This window comes from Trichomycterus rosablanca, chromosome 6, assembly GCF_030014385.1.
Source record: "Trichomycterus rosablanca isolate fTriRos1 chromosome 6, fTriRos1.hap1, whole genome shotgun sequence".
NCBI classification, from domain to species: Eukaryota; Metazoa; Chordata; class Actinopteri; order Siluriformes; family Trichomycteridae; genus Trichomycterus; species Trichomycterus rosablanca.
The window spans coordinates 48,990,139-49,010,027 of record NC_085993.1 but is presented as its reverse complement, the minus strand read 5'-3'; the positions used below and the strand labels follow the sequence as shown (position 1 = coordinate 49,010,027).

Sequence of the window (19,889 nt, the reverse complement as noted above, 5' to 3'; positions counted from 1 at the left end):
AGAAACACTCAGATCAGATGTTTCAATTAGTGAGATGAGAATGATGTGGGGTGCTTAACTGTCCTGCATAGAAAACCCACACCAAAACCTAATCCCAACTGTAAAGCCCTTGTCTCTGATTACTGTCTGGAGATGCACACTCTCCCAGTCCATGGGTCTCCAATAAGTACTTCAGTTGCCTTTTTCTAACTTCTAAAACAGACAGAATTTGAACTGTTTAATAAGAACGTTTCATTTTTCCATTCATTTATCTTGGTCAGGGTCACGGTGTAATGCTTTACTATGACTAGACGAGAGGGAGGACACACATGCAGAGATGCATACAAAGATTTATTAATAACTAAAGGCAAGACAAAACAAACGGACACAAGGCACGACCTAAGCTAAATGCTACGCTGTTAAACATTCTCAGCACTGCAGTGACACTGACATGGTGGTGGTGTGGTAGTGTGTGTTGTGCTGGTATGAGTGGATCAGACACAGCAGCGCTACTGGAGTTTTTAAACACCTCACTGTCACTGCTGGACTGAGAATAATCCACCAACCAAAAATATCCAGCCAACAGCACCCTGTGGGCAGCGTCCTGTGACCACTGATGAAGGTCTAGAAGATGACCAACTCAAACAGCAGCAATAGATGAGCGACCGTCTCTGACTTTACATCTACAAGGTGGACCAATTAGGTAGGAGTGTCTAAAAGAGTGGACAGTGAGTGGACACGGTATTTAAAAACTCCATCAGCGCTGCTGTGTGTGATCCACTCATACCAGCACAACACACACTAACACACCACCACCATGTCAGTGTCACTGCAGTGCTGAGAATGATCCACCACCTAAATAATACCTGCTCTGTGGTGGTCCTGTGGGGGTCCTGACCATTGAAGAACAGCATGAAATGGGGCTAACAAAGCATGCAGAGAAACAGATGGACTACAGTCAGTAATTGTAGAACTACAAAGTGCTTCTATATGGTAAGTGGAGCTGATAAAATTGACAGTGAGTGTAGAAACTAGGAGGTGGTTTTAATGTTGTTATGGATCTGTTTTTGAAACTGGGGTCAGAGCGCAGAGTCAGCCATTGTGCAGCACCCCTGGAGCAGACAGGGCCCAACAGTTGCTGCTATGGATTTGAACTGACAATCTTCTGATAATAGCCCAAAGCTCTACCCCCAAACCTACCACAATCTCATAATGGTTTTACTTTGTCATTATGGGTATTTCAGTTTGAACTGATGGGTAAAGATGGCAAATATTCATTCAAAATTAAATCCACAACACAAAAGTGTACAAAATGTCAAGGGGTCTGAATTCTTTCTGAATCCACTGTATATTGTGTCTAATTTGAGTATCTTTTATCATAAAAAACCAAATCTGATAATATGTTCTTTTGTTTTTTGTGTATGTGGAGTTTGGGACGCTCACACAGGTCAGTGCCAGTAGGTCAGTTGCCGATTAGTGTGGTTGTTTAAATAGGTGTTTTGTTATGAGATGTACTGACAGTCTGTTCGGGGAGCTTTCCTTCCATGCAGCCGGAGTTTCCAGAATAGTCCCTGGGCCCACCTCTACCCTGATCATATTAATGCTGTTACTGGAGGTAATTAATCTTATCTTCTATCAGCTTCTCCATGTGAGGTTCTCAGTGACAGCAGGCTGAACACATCAGCCCAGACTTCTCCATCCCCAGCCACATATTTCAGAAGCTCCTGGGGAATTGTCAGGCGTTTTCAGGCCAACTGTATAATAATCTCTTCAGGACGTCCTGGTTCTGCCCCGTGGTGCCTGCGCGGTGGGATGCGCCTGAAACGGCTCCAGCAGGAGGTGACCAGGGGAAATCTTTCATAGATGTCCAAACCACTTCAGTTGACTCCTTTTAATTGGTTGATTTTCTAGCTGTACCACAGAGAGCGAGCCCCTAACAGGGCCAAATAAATTTTGATGGTTGTGCTTAGGGCTGGCACCGATCCGATATTCTTTATCGGTATCGATCCAATTTTGGCCCAAATCACTGGATTGGATATCGGAAGGAAAAAAACGTGTAATCTGATCTAATACGCTTGCTTAATGTAAATAACACTTAATGTAAAACATGCGTAATGTAAATAACACAATGTAAATAACACCTAATGTAAATAAGGCCATTCAGAAATTTAAAACACTGATCTACTTAAACTTTTAGCATTTTAAATAATCATCTACTACTGCCACATCTAAAAACACTGATTTATGGCGTGTGGTCCAAAGTGTCTACAATCGGAAGATGTGAATGTCAATCGAACGCGATAGACCAATTAGAATTGATGCAGAGTTTGGTTGAGATTTTCCATTAAAGTTCTGTCACGTGTTTAGATGATTAACGCTCAGGTGGCGCAGCGGTAAAAACACACGCTGCAACCAGAGCTGGGATCTCAAATACATCGCATCAAATCTCGACTCTGCCTTGCCGGCTGAGTGGTCACATGAACAACGATTGGCCTGTCGTTCAGATGGGCGGGACTAAGCCGGATATGGGTCTCTCTCTGTCAGATCTCTGCTACCTGACCACAGAGATGAGGAAAGAGTGCTCTTAGGGTGTGTCTCTCCGTACACAACGCTAGATGGCACAACACTCGTCAATGTGTGGGTGATAAGATGCATACGACTTGCTGCCCACGTGTCGGAGGGGGCGTGGGTTAGCTTCGATCTCCTCGGTCAGAGCAGGGATCGGCATAGGCGAAAAGGAAGCATGACGCAATGGGGCAACTGGACACAATAAAGGGGGAGAAAATGCATTAAAAAAAAGCACGCTTAATAAAAACCCTTCTGGAGTTTGAAGAGGACATCTGTGGCATTGTTATTTAGATAGCTAGTTTAACCATGGTGCATTGGGACGTGTATTATTACTGCTTAGTCGTTTGAGAGGAGAAATGACGGGATCGGATTGGTATCGGTATCGGCAGATACTCAATTTGCAGTATCGTTATCAGACATAAAAAAGTGGTATCGAGTCAGCCTTATTGTGCTTGTAACATAATTATCCCAGTGATTTCACTTAGCTGATGACCATAGGTGACATTCATTCATTCATTCATTTATTCATTTTCTTATCTGCTTATCCAATTAGGGTCTCGTTGGGTGATGGAGCCTATCCCAGCTTTTTCAATGGGCGCAAGGAACACAGTTACACCCTGGATGGGACGCCAGTCCATCGCAGGGCAGACACACATACACACACCCATTCACCTATAGGGCAATTCAGTGTCTCCAATTAACCTGACTGCATGTTTTTGGACTGTGGGAGGAAACCGGGCAGAACATGCAAACTCCATACAGAAAGGACCCGGGCCGCACCGCCTGGGGATCGAACCCAGGACCTTCTTGCTGTGATGTGACAGTGCTACCCACTAAGCCCCATAGGTGACACTATGGACATAAACTGACCATTACACATAAAGATTTGCTTTAGCGCTGAGATTTAAGCCACAGCTGCTGCTGCTGCAAAAAAGAAAAACCCAGAACGCTGAGGGCAGTCAGGTTAGTGGGCCACCTTAAGTTAATTTGCTTGGCGACTGCATGTTTCCTGAGATACCCTCGCTCTGTTAACCTCTGGCTATTGTGCTCCTAAAGCACTATTTGCATGTAGAAGTAGAACTAATATAAAATATTATCTTCTTCCTGGCCCTCACACTGACATCATTAGGTAACACATGGGCAAAATAAAATGTGCTGAATGAATGAATTTTTTAATGCAGTGATCTAGTTTTATGGCTCATTCTTTTGCTTCTGCGTTTACCTCAGAGACACTTGAGAAAATTACAACCCCTGCAACTTCTTCAGCCACCAAATATAGCAAACCACGGGCATATGTGCATGCAAATGATTATTTCTGTGTCTTTTAGAATATGGGAATAATTTTATATACGTGTTAAATGAGCATCTATGGTAGCATTTCAAACGCAGCATCCATTCAGTATCCATCATATTTACATGCGTGTTTGTGTAGGGTTTATGAAGATGGCTCGATGAGTGTCAGTGCCAATGTACCATAAAACCAGTAACCAAATAAATGTGCCAATGTACCATAAAACCAGTAACCAAATAAATGTGCCAATGTACCATAAAACCAGTAACCAAATAAATGAAGCCATTTTTTGTTTATTCATTTATCAGTTTACAGCTTTATTGAAATTAGCCTAGGGCGGTATCGTGGCTCGGTGGGTAGCACTGTCACCTCACAGCAAGAAGGTCCTGGGTTTGATCTCAAGGTGAGGAGGTCCAGGTCCCTTCTGTCTGGAGTTTGCATGTTCTCCCTGTGTCTGTGTGGGTTTCCTCCGGGAGCTCCAGTTTCTTCTCACAGTCCAAAAACATGCAGTCAAGTTAATTGGAGACACTGAATTGCCCTATAGGTGAATGGGCGTGTGTGTCTGCCCTGCGATGGACTGGCGCCGCATCCAGGGTGTTAGTGTGTTCCTTGCGCCCATTGAAAAGCTGGGATAGGCTCCAGCTAATTGATGATTATCTCTTCATCAAGGCACCTGTTAGTGGGTGCGATATATTAGGCAGCAAGTGAACATTTTATCCTCAAAGTTGATGTTAGAAGCAGGAAAAATGGGCGAGCGTGATGATTTGTGCGAGTTTCACGAGGGCCAGATTGTGATGGCTAGACGACTGGGTCTGAGCATCTCCAAAACTGCAGCTCTTGTGGGGTGTTCTCGGTCTGCAGTGGTCAGTATCTATCAAAAGTGGTCCAAGGAAGGAACAGTGGTAAACCAGCGACAGGGTCATGAGCGGTCAAGGTTTACCAATGCCCGTGGGGAGCGAAAGCTGGCCTGTGTGGTCCGATCCAACAGACGAGCTACTGTAGTTCAAATTGCTGAAGAAGTTAATGCTGGTTCTGATAGAAAGGTGTCAGAATACACAGTGCATCACAGTTTGTTGTGTATGGGGCAGCATAGCCGCAGACCAGTCAGTTAGGATGGTGGTCATAATGTTATGCTTTAACTCTACATGTAACTTATTACATGTTTTTGTCTATAGTCAATAGCAGTCTCACATATGGTGTAGTTCCTTCTTGCTTTAAACATGCTGTTATTCAGCCACAATTAAAAAAGCCTGGCTTAGACCCATCAGTCCTGAGTCATTTTAGACCAATTTCTAAATTACCATTTTTATCGAAAGTTTTTGGAGAAGGTTGTTTTTCTTCAACTTTCTTCATTTTTAAGCATACATAATATTCAAGATACATTCCAATCAGGGTTTAGAACGTGCCATGGTGTTGAGTCTGCTCTTCTGAAGGTGTCCAATGATCTACTTTTAGCTGTTGATTCTGGAAAATGTGCTGTTTTAATTCTTTTAGACCTTAGTGCAGCCTTTGACACTGTCGACCATACTATCTTGTTAGATCGCCTACAGTATGTCGTTGGCATTAAGGGTACTGCACTGAGGTGGTTTGCTTCCTATCTGCAAAGCAGAACCCTCTCTGTTAAGATGGGTCAGTTTTCCTCCCCTTCAGCGCCTGTTACATGTGGAGTACCCCAGGGCTCTATTTTGGGTCCTGTTTTGTTTTCATTATATATGCTCCCCCTGGGGTCCATCTTTCAGAAGTATAAAATTCCTTATCACTTATGCAGATGACACCCAGTTTTATCTCCCACTAAAACCAGGAGATAATGGTTCTCTGAGTCTCATTTTTGATTGCTTGAGAGATATAAACAATTGGATGTCTAGGAACTTTCTTAATTTAAGCCAAGACAAAACCGATATTATTATTTTTGGAAATCCTAATTCGGGAAGGGCCATAGCTAACGATCTGGGGCCATTAACATCATATGTAAATAACAATGTAAAAAACCTGGGTGTCATTTTTGATCCCACTCTTAAGTTTGAGAAACAAGTGAATGCTGTTGTGAGAGCTGGTTTCTTTCAACTTAGGAACATTGCTAAAATGAAAAGTATCCTTTCTTTTAATGATTTGGAAACAGTAATTCATGCTTTTGTTTCCTCGCGTATATATTTTTGCAATTCATTGCACTTGGGAATCGGTCAGTCAAGCTTGTCACGTCTACAGCTCGTCCAAAATGCAGCCGCGAGGCTCCTGACCGATACCAAGAAAAGGGAGAGCATTACCCCCATACTTGCATCATTGCATTGGTTACCAGTAAAGTATAGGATAGAATTTAAAGTTCTATTATTTGTTTTTAAAGTTTTACATGGCTTGGCTCCGAGCTATATCGCTGACCTTCTCTGTGTTCACTCCACTCCACGATCTTCTAACCAGCTGCTTTTAGCTATTCCACGCTCTCAGATGAGGTTCAAGGGTGACGGGGCCTTTTCTGTAGCTGCCCCAAGACTCTGGAATAGTCTTCCACTTTCCATAAAGGAGTCCCACACAATAGATGCCTTTAAATCTAGTTTAAAAACGTATTTGTTTTCTTTGGCATTTGAGTCCTCTTAATGAACAGGTTTTTAATATTTGTTAGGTTGTCATGGCCATCTTTGTTTTAGTGGTTTTATTTGATTTATATGTTGGTGCATATGTATGTTATTTTGTATGTATGTTAATGATCTGCTAAATGTTGCATAGTTGAGTGGTATTTATACTTGATTTTAATGTACAGCACTTTGATTGACACACGTTGTCTTTTAAATGTGCTATAAAAAATAAAGGTGACTTGACTTATCGGTGTATACACGTGTACAGTACAACAAAATTATTTTTCCCCTATTGACAGCTTGGGTTCTAACAATAGACACCTGAAACCAACTAATCCGCAAACCACACAAATTAATACAGCAAGAGGCCTAACTTAAGACTAGAGCTTTAGTATCTTACAAAGTTAAATTCTAGCACAAGTCAAAAAAAGTTACAAGTTACAAAGATAGATTCTAATACAGGTTAAAACAAAGAGTATACTTAAACAAGAAGCCTACCTTAACCAAGAGTAAAAGTGTACACAATGGAAGACACAAGCACTGATTGGTATAATGTCTACACAATCAATTTATACTAAGCTTAGCTCTGCCCTCAATTGACACCTTGGGTTCTAACAGGTTCTAATTAGAGATTGCCATTTCTAAACATCCTATCTTCGTGAAACGGGATTTTCTGCAGTGACAGGAGACAATAACGTAATTTTGTTTTGGTTGCTATCACCCCTAGGTGGGAGCATCTCATTACAGCAAAAATAGCTCAGGGTTCCCACTTATTTTCCATCATTGGTGAGTAGCACCATTATGCAATTTGTGTTTTTTATTATGCTTGTTGTATAATTTTATTTTAAATCCTCCCGCCCTCGCCGGTGAATGAAATTATCTTATATGAAACCGGTCCGTAGTGCAAAAAAGGTTGGGGAGCGCTGGTGTAACCGATGCAAAAATCCAGGGAATTCCTAAGGGTTCACAAACTTTTTCCTGCATCTCTAGCTCCCCTGTAGCTAACCAGAATAAAGAACAATACACAGAACAAAGGAAAAGGTCGGTGGGCACTAAGCCCAGTATTATCTCTCATGGTCTTTGTCTCTACCATATATAATGTGAAGTCAATTAGGTCCAAGCGCTGTTCTGAATTATTGCCCCACTCACCTATTGGAAAAAGGAGCAGATAAAATTAATATGTATTTGCTTATAGCTGCGAGTGATTAATTAGGACTCCCAGAAACAATAGAAGTCGCATGGGACACTGGTGATTAAGCCTAGTCTCAGTATCTAACATTTGTGTGGTACTATTGTTGCAATTGCTCACCTTAATGGGACCAGAAGCCTGATGTATGGATCTACATGTTTACAAACAGAGCTTTTATACCGATTCTTTCCACGGCACAAACATTATAGGGTTCACGCACTGGCACTGCGCGATGGTTGATGCGTCTTTTCCCCTACGGCTACTTTTTTACGGCCATGGATAATGTGTAATAATGAGCCGGATGGTGGGCTTGAGCGGTGATTTAAAGCACGCACTTAAAAGTGCTTCCATGTTTACGACATCGTAACTTTGGATTTTCTCTGGCTTTTACAGGTTATTTTTCCCTGTGACAGCAGGATCAGAGCACTTTGTTTATCTGCCTTGTTCAGACTGCTTTCTTCTTCATTAGAGCCTAACGGGTTGCTGCACCAGTTTAGGGTTCATATCATCTCGCCGGCCTATAAAGAGCCGCAGTAAGAGGAGTTTCATGAGCAGCAGAAATACTGGAGTCAAGGCCGGGGACATGAGATGGATCACCTACTGTATCTATGTGCCCTAGAGCAAGCAGGTAATAGAGAAACTAGCCGACCTTGTTATGGTGATGATGTTCCCGGGCACCACCGGCACCACCGGTTCTCCAGCGCTTGTTATCAAGATGATGAAAAATAACTAACTGATAATGGCTTACTATGAATTCATGACCATTATGAGCTGGTACCTTGCAATGCCTGACAGATCTTCTTCGCACTGAGATTAAGTACTGGAAATTTAATGATGGTGTTGCTGAGATTGTCATAACTCATAATGGGGCCATTAAAAGGTTATTACAGGGAAGGCTGGTGCTTTTATGGCTTCAACTTCACCACGGTGGCAACAAGTAATCTATCGATTTTCTCCCGCTTCTTTCTCCTGCCTGTGGGGCCTCGCCGAGATGCGCAAGTCATGTCAATTACAGACCATTACAACAAGGGAAAATAAGTTAAAGGAGGAAGGGAAGAGACTGGAGTGCTGAAATGCTGATTGGAGATGATGGGGAGGTAGAATGAGGCATGTAAGGAGTGACCACTTGATGCACTTTTGGTTTACATTTTGGTGGGTAGGTGGGAGTTGGGGGTAGGAACCAACCCCAGCATTTTTTTTTACATATTTGTCTCATCTATTCATACAATATTGTCCTTGAATCATAATTAAACTGATTAAAATTGTCTATGAAAGCTAAATATGCATATTTTTACTCTCCCTCTCTCTCTCTACCTACCTATTTATATAATGCAAGGCCACTTTGGCAAAAGTATTTTGCTAAATGCAATTAATGCAATATGTACATACACCAATCAGCCATAACATTAAACATTACACTTACTGTCCATTTTATCAGCTCCACTTACCATATAGAAGCACTTTGTAGTTCTACAATTACTGACAGTAGTCCATCTGTTTCTCTACATGCTTTTTTTACCTGCTTTCACCCTGTTCTTCAATGATCAGGACTCTCCCAGGACCACTACAGAGCAGGTATTATTTGGGTGGTGGATCATTCTCAGCACTGCAGTGACACTGACATGGTGGTGGTGTGTTAGTGTGTGTTGTGCTGGTATGAGTGGATCAGACACAGCAGTGCTGCTGGAGTTTTTAAATACCGTGTCCACTCACTGTCCACTCTATTAGACACTCCTACCTAGTTGGTCCACCTTGTAGATGTAAAGTCAGAGACGATCGCTCATCTATTGCTGCTGTTTGAGTCGGTCATCTTCTAGACCTTCATCAGTGGTCACAGGATGCTGCCCACGGGGCGCTGTTGGCCGGATATTTTTGCTTGGTGGACTATTCTCAGTCCAGCAGTGACAGTGAGGTGTTTAAAAACTCTGTGTCTGATCCACTCATACCAGCACAACACACACAAACACACCACCACCATGTCAGTGTCACTGCAGTGCTGAGAATGATCCACCACCTAAATAATACCTGCTCTGTGGTGGTCCTGTGGGGGTCCTGACCATTGAGGAACAGCATGAAAGGGGGCTACCAAAGCATGCAGAGAAACAGATGGACTACAGTCAGTAATTGTAGAGCTACAAAGTGCTTCTATATGGTAAGTGGAGCTGATAAAATGTACAATGTGTGTAGAAACAAGGAGGTGGTTTTAATGTTATGGCTGATTGGTGTATTTATTTCATACTACTATCAAAAATCGACCAATGTTTTACAATATGTAAAAAAATACACTTGGAAACAGCCCATGATAGCTCAGTGGTTAAGGTATTGGACTAGTAAACAGAAGGTTGCCGGTTCAAGCCCCGCCACCACCAAGTTGCCACTGTTGGGTCCCTGAGCAAGGCCCTTAACCCTCAATTGCTCATCGTGTTCTGCTTATTGTGTAAGTCGCTTTGGATAAAAGCGTCTGCTAAATGCTGAAAATGGAAATGGAAATGGAAACACTTGACAGGTCAGCAGGTCATCGCAGGGCATCACACATTTATTACACATTCATTAACGTCCTCACAACTCACAAGAATTTACTGCAGCCAATCCATGTTCTGTGTGTTTTTAAAGGTTGCAGATAATCTAGAAGAGTACTAGAAGTACCTACATAAAGGCAACATTTCAAACACCAGTGACATTTAAAGATAGTGACTGGAGGTGAGGCTGGAACCCAGGTCCTCAGAACCATGATGCTTTGTGGCACACACTATACAGTCACATCAGTGTCATTCATGTGTCACTGAAGGTCAGACCAGATTTGATTAGTGCAAAAGTACAAATAATGTTCCAAAAGGTTTACGAACATTTTTGAGACGTTTTTTTTTCTGTATGTATTATCCAGATGAAAAAGCAAGCCAGGTCCAGAAGACCTTCTAGAGTAGGTCACCACTCCAATCTGATTATCTCTTTGTTTAGTGTCGAGCATTTTTCATAGAGGAGCCTGAACAAAGAAAGTGTGTCCTCCACTGAGAGAGCATCAATCAGCTCCGCCAGCCCTGCACACAACCGCAGCAAGCTTATGAATGAACCCAAGCTTCCATCTGATGCTGCAACACTGCCCTCCACAGTGGAAACCAAAAACACACAGAGCTGTGGACAAAAGAACAAAGGAGACCCGAAGGGGAGAAGACAAAGGAACTGAGGGAAAATACTTCTACTATGTGAATGTGGGGCAGTAAATAAATGTGACCTATTAAGAATTAAATGCACACATTGTGTTGGCATCAATAATAATAATAATAATAATAACAGGGTAATAATACAGTAATAATGAGCAACATAAGTGTCTCTTTGTGTGTTGTTAATATTCCCCTCTATTTATTAAATGTGTAACAGTAACAATAATAATAATAACAGGGTAATAATACAGTAATAATGAGCAACATAAGTGTCTCCTTGTGTGTTGTTAATATTCCCCTCTATTTATTAAATGTGTAACAGTAACAATAATAATAATAACAGGGTAATAATACAGTAATAATGAGCAACATAAGTGTCTCCTTGTGTGTTGTTAATATTCCCCTCTATTTATTAAATGTGTAACAGTAACAATAATAATAATAACAGGGTAATAATACAGTAATAATGAGCAACATAAGTAGCTCCTCGTGTATTGTTATTATTCCCTTCCATTTATCAAATGTGTAACAATAATAACAATAATAATAATAATAATAATAGGGTAGAAATATAGTAATAATGAGCATCATAAGTGGCTCCTTGTGTGTTGTTAATATTCCCTTCTATTTATCAAATGTGTACCATAGTAATAATACAAAAACCATACCAGAAAATATTAGGGACAATAGAAAATTTAAATAAAAAAAGAGCAATAATTTACTAATACTTCTGACTTTGAACCTTGTATTCAACTCACAACAATAAATATCTGATTTTTGTACTATTTTACACTGATCAGCCATAACATTAAAACCATCTCCTTGTTTCTACACTCACTGTCCATGTTATCAGCTTCACTTACCATATAGAAGCACTTTGTAGTTCTACAATTACTGACTGTAGTCCATCTGTTTCTCTACATACTTTTTTAACCTGCTTTTATGCTGTTCTTCAATGGTCAGGACCCCCACAGGACCCCCACAGAGCAGGTATTATTTGGGTGGTGGATCATTCTCAGCACTGCAGTGACACTGACATGGTGGTGGTGTGTTAGTGTGTGTTGTGCTGGTATGAGTGGATCAGACACAGCAGCGCTGCTGGAGTTTTTTAACACCTTACTGTCACTGCTGGACTGAGAATAGTCCGCCATGCAAAAATATCCAGCCAACAGCGCCCCGTGGGCAGCGTCCTGTGACCACTGATGAAGGTCTAGAAGATGATCAACTCAAACAGCAGCAATAGATGAGCGATCGTCTCTGACTTTACATCTACAAGGTGGACCAACTAGGTAGGAGTGTACAGTGAGTGGACAGAGTATTTAAAAACTCCAGCAGCGCTGCTGTGTCTGATCCACTCATACCAGCACAACACACACTAACACACCACCACCATGTCAGTGTCACTGCAGTGCTGAGAATGATCCACCACCTAAATAATACCTGCTCTGTGGTGGTCCTGACCATTGAAGAACAGGGTGAAAGCTACAGTCAAGACTACAGTCAGTAATTGTAGAACTCCAAAGTGCTTTTATATGGTAAGTGGAAGGTGGTTTTAATGTTATGGCTGATCAGTGTAACTGGTCAACATCAACTTTTTGAGGTCATTTTAACTTTAATGGATGCAACACGTTTGGAAATTAATTTATTCATTTAGTTATTGTCTGTTTTACCACTGATTTATCTTATTCATGGTTGTGGTGGATTCACCAGGCAACACACCTTGGACAGGTCCGTCATAGGGCAAACACACACACACACACACACACACATTCACACCTAGAAGCAATTTAAGTATCTCCAATTGACCTCACTTACACGTCTTTGTACTGTGGGAGGAATTCGAAGCACCCTGAAAACAAACAGATCTGTAGAGAACATGCAAACTCCATACAGAATGGGCCCGGACTGCCCCTAGAATCTGAGCTAATTAAGTTCATCATAGATATAATAAAGAAAATATATATTTTTCTGGATTCTCACGCCTCTCACACCTTCTTTGCAGCCACTTTTTATCACATGCCACTCTTGGGTTCCCACACAGAGATGTATGGTGTATGGAAAGCCATGCTATGCTCTGTGTGACTCTCCCACCAATACACACCCACACAAACATTCACTTAAGCACCCGGGCCAGTCCTGCAATACTGGATATCACATATCACAGTGGCAGCAGACCCCGTCCAACCTTCCCTCCCTTAAACACGGCTGTGTCATTGTGGATGCCCATCCAGGTTGGTGGCTCTGCCTATAGATTTGAACTTGCAAGCCCACTGCACCTCCCAAGAGCCTAGAGTGTTGCTAAATTTCTTTTTCTATATTACTTATGCATTTTCTCCCAATTTAGGGTGTCAATTTGTATTCCACTGCTGGGGGATCCCTGATTACAGTTGAGGAGGGTATACTGTTGCTCACGCCTCCTCCGACCCCCGCACAGCCCTTTGCGGAACCCTTTTTCACCCATGCATTCTGCACAGGCGCCACACACATAGTCTGGTCATCCCGCCCCTAGCAGAAACGTGTTATGCCTGTTAGATGGCGCCCAGCCGACCGATGGCAATGCCAAGTTTAGACGCAAGGAGTTTAGAATCTTAATTCTTATTATTTTTATTTGTTGTGTTCTGACCAGACAAATAAAAACACTTAATAACCACTTAGTTACACTGATAATGAGCAACATCACTGGTTGCTTATGTACCCTGCTTTAAATATCAATATTTATTTATTCTATCGCTCATATTTCTCATATCAGTAACTTGAAATGTGACTAAATGTTGAAACAAGGACTCAATAAGTGGTTCCATCAAAGAATAAGACATAAAGGGTGGTGATCTTTGTGGCCATTTGTTTTTGCATGTCAGTGGAAACCAGACAGCCAACACTCACAACACCCACTAACCACTTTAGGCCCATCAATTATACCACACCCATCTCACCATCGTACCTGCCTATACATCTCCACCTCTCTCTGTCTTTCAGCCTGACCTTTCCTCACCTCAGCATTTTCATCATTCAGACCATCACACACGAGCCGTCTTCATAAACAGGTCGGTCGCTTTTTCAGTTTATATGTATTTGCTCTACAGTGTTTTACTTTATATTTGCACAGAATCTAACTTTTTTGCCTCTTTTTGCTTTACAGATCAGAATGTGCACCTATGCCAAAGCTATGATGGTTTTGTGCAACCTGCTAGTCCTGGTAAGGATGTGTTTTTCCATTCCATATCATTTTCGTTGTGTGTAAGCGTAAGCCAGGAGGAGGAGCGCTGGCATTTAAAACATTAATTACATTTCTGTATTTATAGCTGGGATTTTTATGTGGCAGGTACAGTATTAAAGAGATACTGGGTTTATCTAAATATGCAGAAAGCGATTTACACTCCTCATAATGCAAACATACACCGATCAGGCATAACATTATGACCACCTTCCTAATATTGTGTTAGTCCCCCTTTTGCTACTTGCTATTTGAGTAGTTCGTCTGTCGGATCGGACCACACGGGCCAGCCTTCGCTCCCCACGCGCATCAGTGAGCCTTGGCTGCCCATGACCCTGTCACCGATTTACCACTGTTCCTTCCTTGGACCACTTTTGATAGATACTGACCACTGCAGACCGGGAACACCCCACAAGAGCTGCAGTTTTGGAGATGCTCTGACCTGGTCGTCTAGCCATCACAATTTTGCCCTCGTCAAACTCGCTCAGATCCTCACGCTCGCCCATTTTTCCTGCTTCTAACATCAACTTTGAGGATAAAATGTTCACTCGCTGCCTAATATATCCCCCCCCACTAACAGGTGCCGTGATGAAGAGATAATCAGTGTTATTTACTTCACCTGTCAGTGGTCATAATGTTACGCCTAGTCAGTGTATAACAAAACAGCGTCCAATCTCCGTGCCATAGTCGTGTGCCAGCGTCTGTACCACCAACAAAGCAATTACATTTCCTAACATGCAGCAATTTCCATCTCATTAAGTTTAAAGCACATCATTTTGCCAACGTGGTTTGTTAGTTAATGATGGTGAAATTTCACTTTTTTTTTTTAGGACAGTTGTATCTGATCTCTTTCTGGTCATGTATGCCTTTGTGGTTGGGGTGATTTAACAGTATAATTAAAAAGTAGGTTTTTAAAAAGCAATAGTACTTTAATAAAAAGCTTTACTATTACATTGATTCAAGTGGTTGTATCATTTGAGTGACCCTAGATTAATTTTCAGTATAATTTCAGCACATTTATGTGCAATTTAATCAATTTAATACTCACCTTTTTACTTCAGTAATTACAAATTATGATTTTTCATTGTGGGTTGTCTTTACTTTTCTACAATTGGTACATTTACCAATTTCTCCACACGATACAACCAACATAACTCTAAATAATTGACCAATACTTCATATTTAGCCATAACTGACCTTAAATATTAAAATGAATAATAGCTGTAGCACTATATGAGAGATTTGTTTATCATTCTTATAGTGTATTATGTACTTACAATGGAAATGATGATCCTAACCAAGCTACTTGACTTTGCATACGAAGGAAAGTGACCACAACCACAGGCATGTTCAACACATTTAACTATACCTCAGTGGATCTGATGGGAGAACATATCATAATAAACATTATAAAACAAATAAAGCAAAAGTGTAATCGCAATATATATTGAAGAATAAATAAAAGCAAACATATTCCTCTCACTATCATTGCATTATGTTATAATTAGGGATGTAAACGATACAGTGTACCCACGATGCAATGCGATTCACAATACTGGGTTCACAAGATGATTTTTTCCCGATTTTTTTTTTACTGAAATTGAAAACAAATTATGACAAAGTTTCCTTTTATTATTTCTCTTAAAAAAATAAAATAAAATACTGTATTTGTGATTATCTTTTATTTATATAAATAATGAATGCCCTTTTATTTCTGAGGTAGGTACAAACTATGCAAAACTATTTAAAAAAAACCCGAATTTGGCAACAAGGCATATAGCGCCAGTGACGTGAAGCAGGCGAGGTGAATAGCGCCAGCGCCCTCTGCTGTTTACAGTGAATATCGATTCATTTTACATGTCAAATTGATTTGAACCGTGAAATTTTTTAATCGGTTATTAACTGTTTTGTGGTGAATCGTTATATCCCTACTTATAATCCGTCAATTTATAATTTGAAAGTCTTTAACTTTGACATGAAAAGGTAACATTAACATCACTTTGCTACTTCATCTCATGCGTAGGTAAATTTTTGGATACAGTGGTACCTTGAAACTCAACATTAATTGGTTCTGGGACTGGCGTCGAGTTTAAAAGACGTTGAGTTTCAAGGTATATTTTTCCATAAGGATGTTTGGGAAACCTGTAATGCGTTCCATGGTCCTGTGGAACTGCTTATATTTTAGGCTAGTGTGAAACATGTAAACACTGAAAATTACACAAATATAATATAAAAAACACTGAAATACAGTTTAAAACTCCTCAAAACTCCTTCCCCCCCCTCAAAACCAGTAGAGGTGGTCCCACCTAATGTTCAATTCATAGCTATGGCGGCACTTCCGGTCTAACCGGTGAGGTGATGGCAGCATAGAACGGTATGCTCCCGACAACAATAATAAAAATATCGCCAGATATAACTCGAATACTGCTCGAGAGCTGATAATGGACTTATAGATACAGCGGGTGAACAATAATGCCCAAAAATGGGACGAAAATTCTTGTACAGAGTAAAAAACACGACGAAGAAGAGAAACGCCAGCTGCTACAAACTTATAGCGACATGAAGGACGAACAGTTAAACACTGACTCAGAGCCAACGTGTGAAGCCAACTTGAGCACAATTTTGAAGGAGCTTCAAGAATTCAGAAAGGACTCAAAGCGATTAAGTGGCTTAAGAGACGATATAAACAAGATATACAAAAAAGTAGATGAAGCAGAGGAGCGGATTAACCTATTTTTTGCGGGTATTTTTGCGGGTTAGGGTTAGGGTTTAGGGTTAGGGTTAGGGTTACTGCCGAGAATCAAATCCAGTTATCGAAGGATGTGTTGTCGGAGTTGGTAAAGCTGCAGGGACAAATGGAGGCTAAACTGACTGATTTGAAGGGACGTTCGCGATGTGACAATGTCAGAATACACGGGGTAAAAGAAGGAGCAGAATAAAGCTCCACATCAATGATATCATAGCTATGGCTACAGCTATGGCCTCCTTCAGACACACAAGTCTTAGCTCGCATCTCAGCATGTCTGCGAGATATCTCACAGTGGATGTCAGCTCATCATCTCAAACAAACTTCCTCTGTCTGTCTGAACATCTGAGTCTCTTGCTGTTTTTAAAAAACGATTAAAAACCTTCATCACCTCTTCACTAAACACTTAAGCTAACTTGTACTTACTTACTAACACTCACTAATACTAATTAATTTCTTGCAAAAAAACGAAAAACAGGGTTTTAGCAGATTTGTGTTCTTGGACTGGTGTACTTAAACTAGGGTAAGGTAATGCTCACTGTGGAAAGTCTTCTGTACGTCGCTCTGGATAAGAGCGTCTGCTAAATGTTGAAAATGTAAATGTAAAAATTAAGATTTAAAATATTGATATTATTTTGAAGATTACATGAAATACCACTTCTGTGCCTACCATAGTAGTCATGATGATGTCGAGTTTAACCTAAACAACAATCAATCCACTGAATCTAGATCAGAATCAGCCTGTACTATAATCGTCTGCTTGTAAAGCATGGTTTCTGTCAAACTCTCTTGGATTAGTTTTACACTTCTCGGTTCTCGAGCCTCATTAGCGCAGGATCGTGTTTGTCTAGTGACGTTCTCCTTGACCTTGGCTTGATTTCACAAGAAAATGACTGCAAATGAGAGAAATTAAAGATTACACTTGTTTTATTCACATTATTTAATAATTTAATTATTGCATAGCATGTTTAATTAGTTATTCGTCTTTGCCTGCCACTGATTAACTGCTCGGGTGAAGCCTTGGGGTTAAAGCGGCACGATTTTATACCAGCATAATTGATTCAGTGATTGTATAAACTGTACTTGTGGAAATTCCTTCATTAATCCACATCCTGGTCTATTAAATATGATATTCATGATTTCAGTCAGTTTTAAACCTGTATAGTTATGATACCTGTTTAATCAATTGTAGTACCTGATACCTGGTCTTGGATGCTTATTACATTTACACACAGCACAGTCAGCATTCAAGCATTTAAGCTCAATGAAAATAACCCTCGTTTTAACCCATGTTTTCAGGAGGACCACAAACTAGGGCTAAGAAAACTAACCACACACATTCCCAAATGTATTGAGCTCTGTGATCTGGCACATTGGTTTGGTGCTTTCAATTCTGGCTTGTTTATGAACGATATGAAAGCAAATTGTATAAAACTAATAAAACCCAGGCAGCAGGAAGCAAGCTGTTTGGTTACTTCTGGTTTCCACACCAGTCCTTTCCAAATGCAATCAAATACAATTCAATACGACAAACCCTTCCATTTCTTTCTTTTGCTCAGAAATTTAATATAAGGGCAAAATCTAGCTGAAATGTCATGTTTCATTCATACTTTGAGAGATCTCAGTTACAAACGCCCCTATTTATTGATGCCATTTCCAGTCTATCCAGTATATAAGCTCATTCAAGCATAGAAGACACATTTACATTTTACATTTACGGCATTTAGCAGACGCTTTTATCCAAAGCGACTTACAGTACAGTGACAGTATATTGTCTGAGCAATTGTGGGTTAAGGGCCTTGCTCAAAGGCCCAGCAGTGGCAACCTGGCAGTTGTGAGCTTGAACCAGCGACATTTTGATTTCTAGTCCAGTACCTTAACCACTAGGCTACAACTGCCCTTCAGTCTGTCTGAAAACCTAGTGAGCTGCCTTGCTGTTTACTGCCTACCTGATCATCTGCCTCAGTAGAGAGGATTCTAATAAGACATCGATCTCATAAGGCAGATTATTTAGATGCACTACTTAGACGTGATTACGTCACTGCAATTTTGGCTTACTAAGCTAATACAGTTAGCCTCAGGCCATTCAAACCAACGGACTGAGGCGGCACAACGCGCTAACATGCCAGCTAATGTCTCTAGCACTGCCTTGCTGCCTACTGCCTACCTGGGCAGCTGCCTCAGTAGAAAGGATTCTAATAAGGCATCGATCTCATAAGGCAGATTATTTACACACTAAACAGATTACTCACTGCAATGTTGGCTTACTAAGCTAACACAGATAGCCTCAGGCAATTCAAACCAATGGGCTGAGGCAGCACAACCCAGCACCACCCAAGTAGCACGCCAGCTAACGTCTCTAGCACTGCCTTGCTGCCTACCTAATCAGCCGCCTCAGTAGAGAGGATTCTAATAAGACATAGATCTCATACGCACTACTTAGACAGCGACTACCTCACTGCAATTTTGGCTTACTAAGCTAACACAGTTAGCTTCAGACTATTCATACCAATGGGATGAGGCAGCACAACCCGCTAGCACACCAGCTAACGTCTCTAGCACTGCCTTGCTGCCTACTGCCTACCTGATCAGCTGCCTCAGTAGAGAGGATTCTAATAAGGCATCGATCTCATAAGGCAGATTATTTAGACGCACTACCTAGACAGATTACGTCACTGCAATGTTGGCTTACTAAGCTAACACAGTTAGCCCCAGGCAATTCAAACCAATGGGCTGAGGCAGCATCCGCTAGCATGCCATGTACCGAAGGCAGTTAAACGGTCACTGACGAGACAGAATTTGCCAATAAATGACACTTGTGCACCTTTATACAGATTAAAAATCAACAAGAATTTATTTACATTTGAAATGAACTAAGCTGGGATTGCCTTCATCGCAAAGGAAGCATCAGATGCTCCCTTGTCATTCAGTCAGATTATCGTTTAGAAATAAGGCACCTTAGTAGGCAGCATTTAGGGTATCTAAGAATTTAGACATGCCTTATTCTCAGGAGTGTAGGATGACGTAAAATGCGTCTATGTCAAGTCAAGTCAAATTTATTTATATAGCGCTTTTTACAATGGACATTGTCTCAAAGCAACTTTACAGAATCCAGGACCAACAGACCAAAAACCCCTGTTGAGCAAGCCGAGGGCGACTGTGGCAAGGAAA

At 41.0% G+C, this 19,889-nt stretch overlaps 1 protein-coding gene across 1 annotated transcript in view; it reads left to right on the top strand.

The window, feature by feature from the left end:
* The window catches only part of LOC134317353 (tetraspanin-1), a 38,540-nt gene that overhangs the window by 3,458 nt on the left and 15,193 nt on the right, over nt 1-19,889 (top strand). Inside the window, exon 2 of the mRNA XM_062998166.1 lies at nt 13,898-13,954. Coding sequence (XP_062854236.1) covers nt 13,898-13,954 — 57 coding nt within the window. The remainder of the gene's footprint in view (nt 1-13,897; nt 13,955-19,889) is intronic.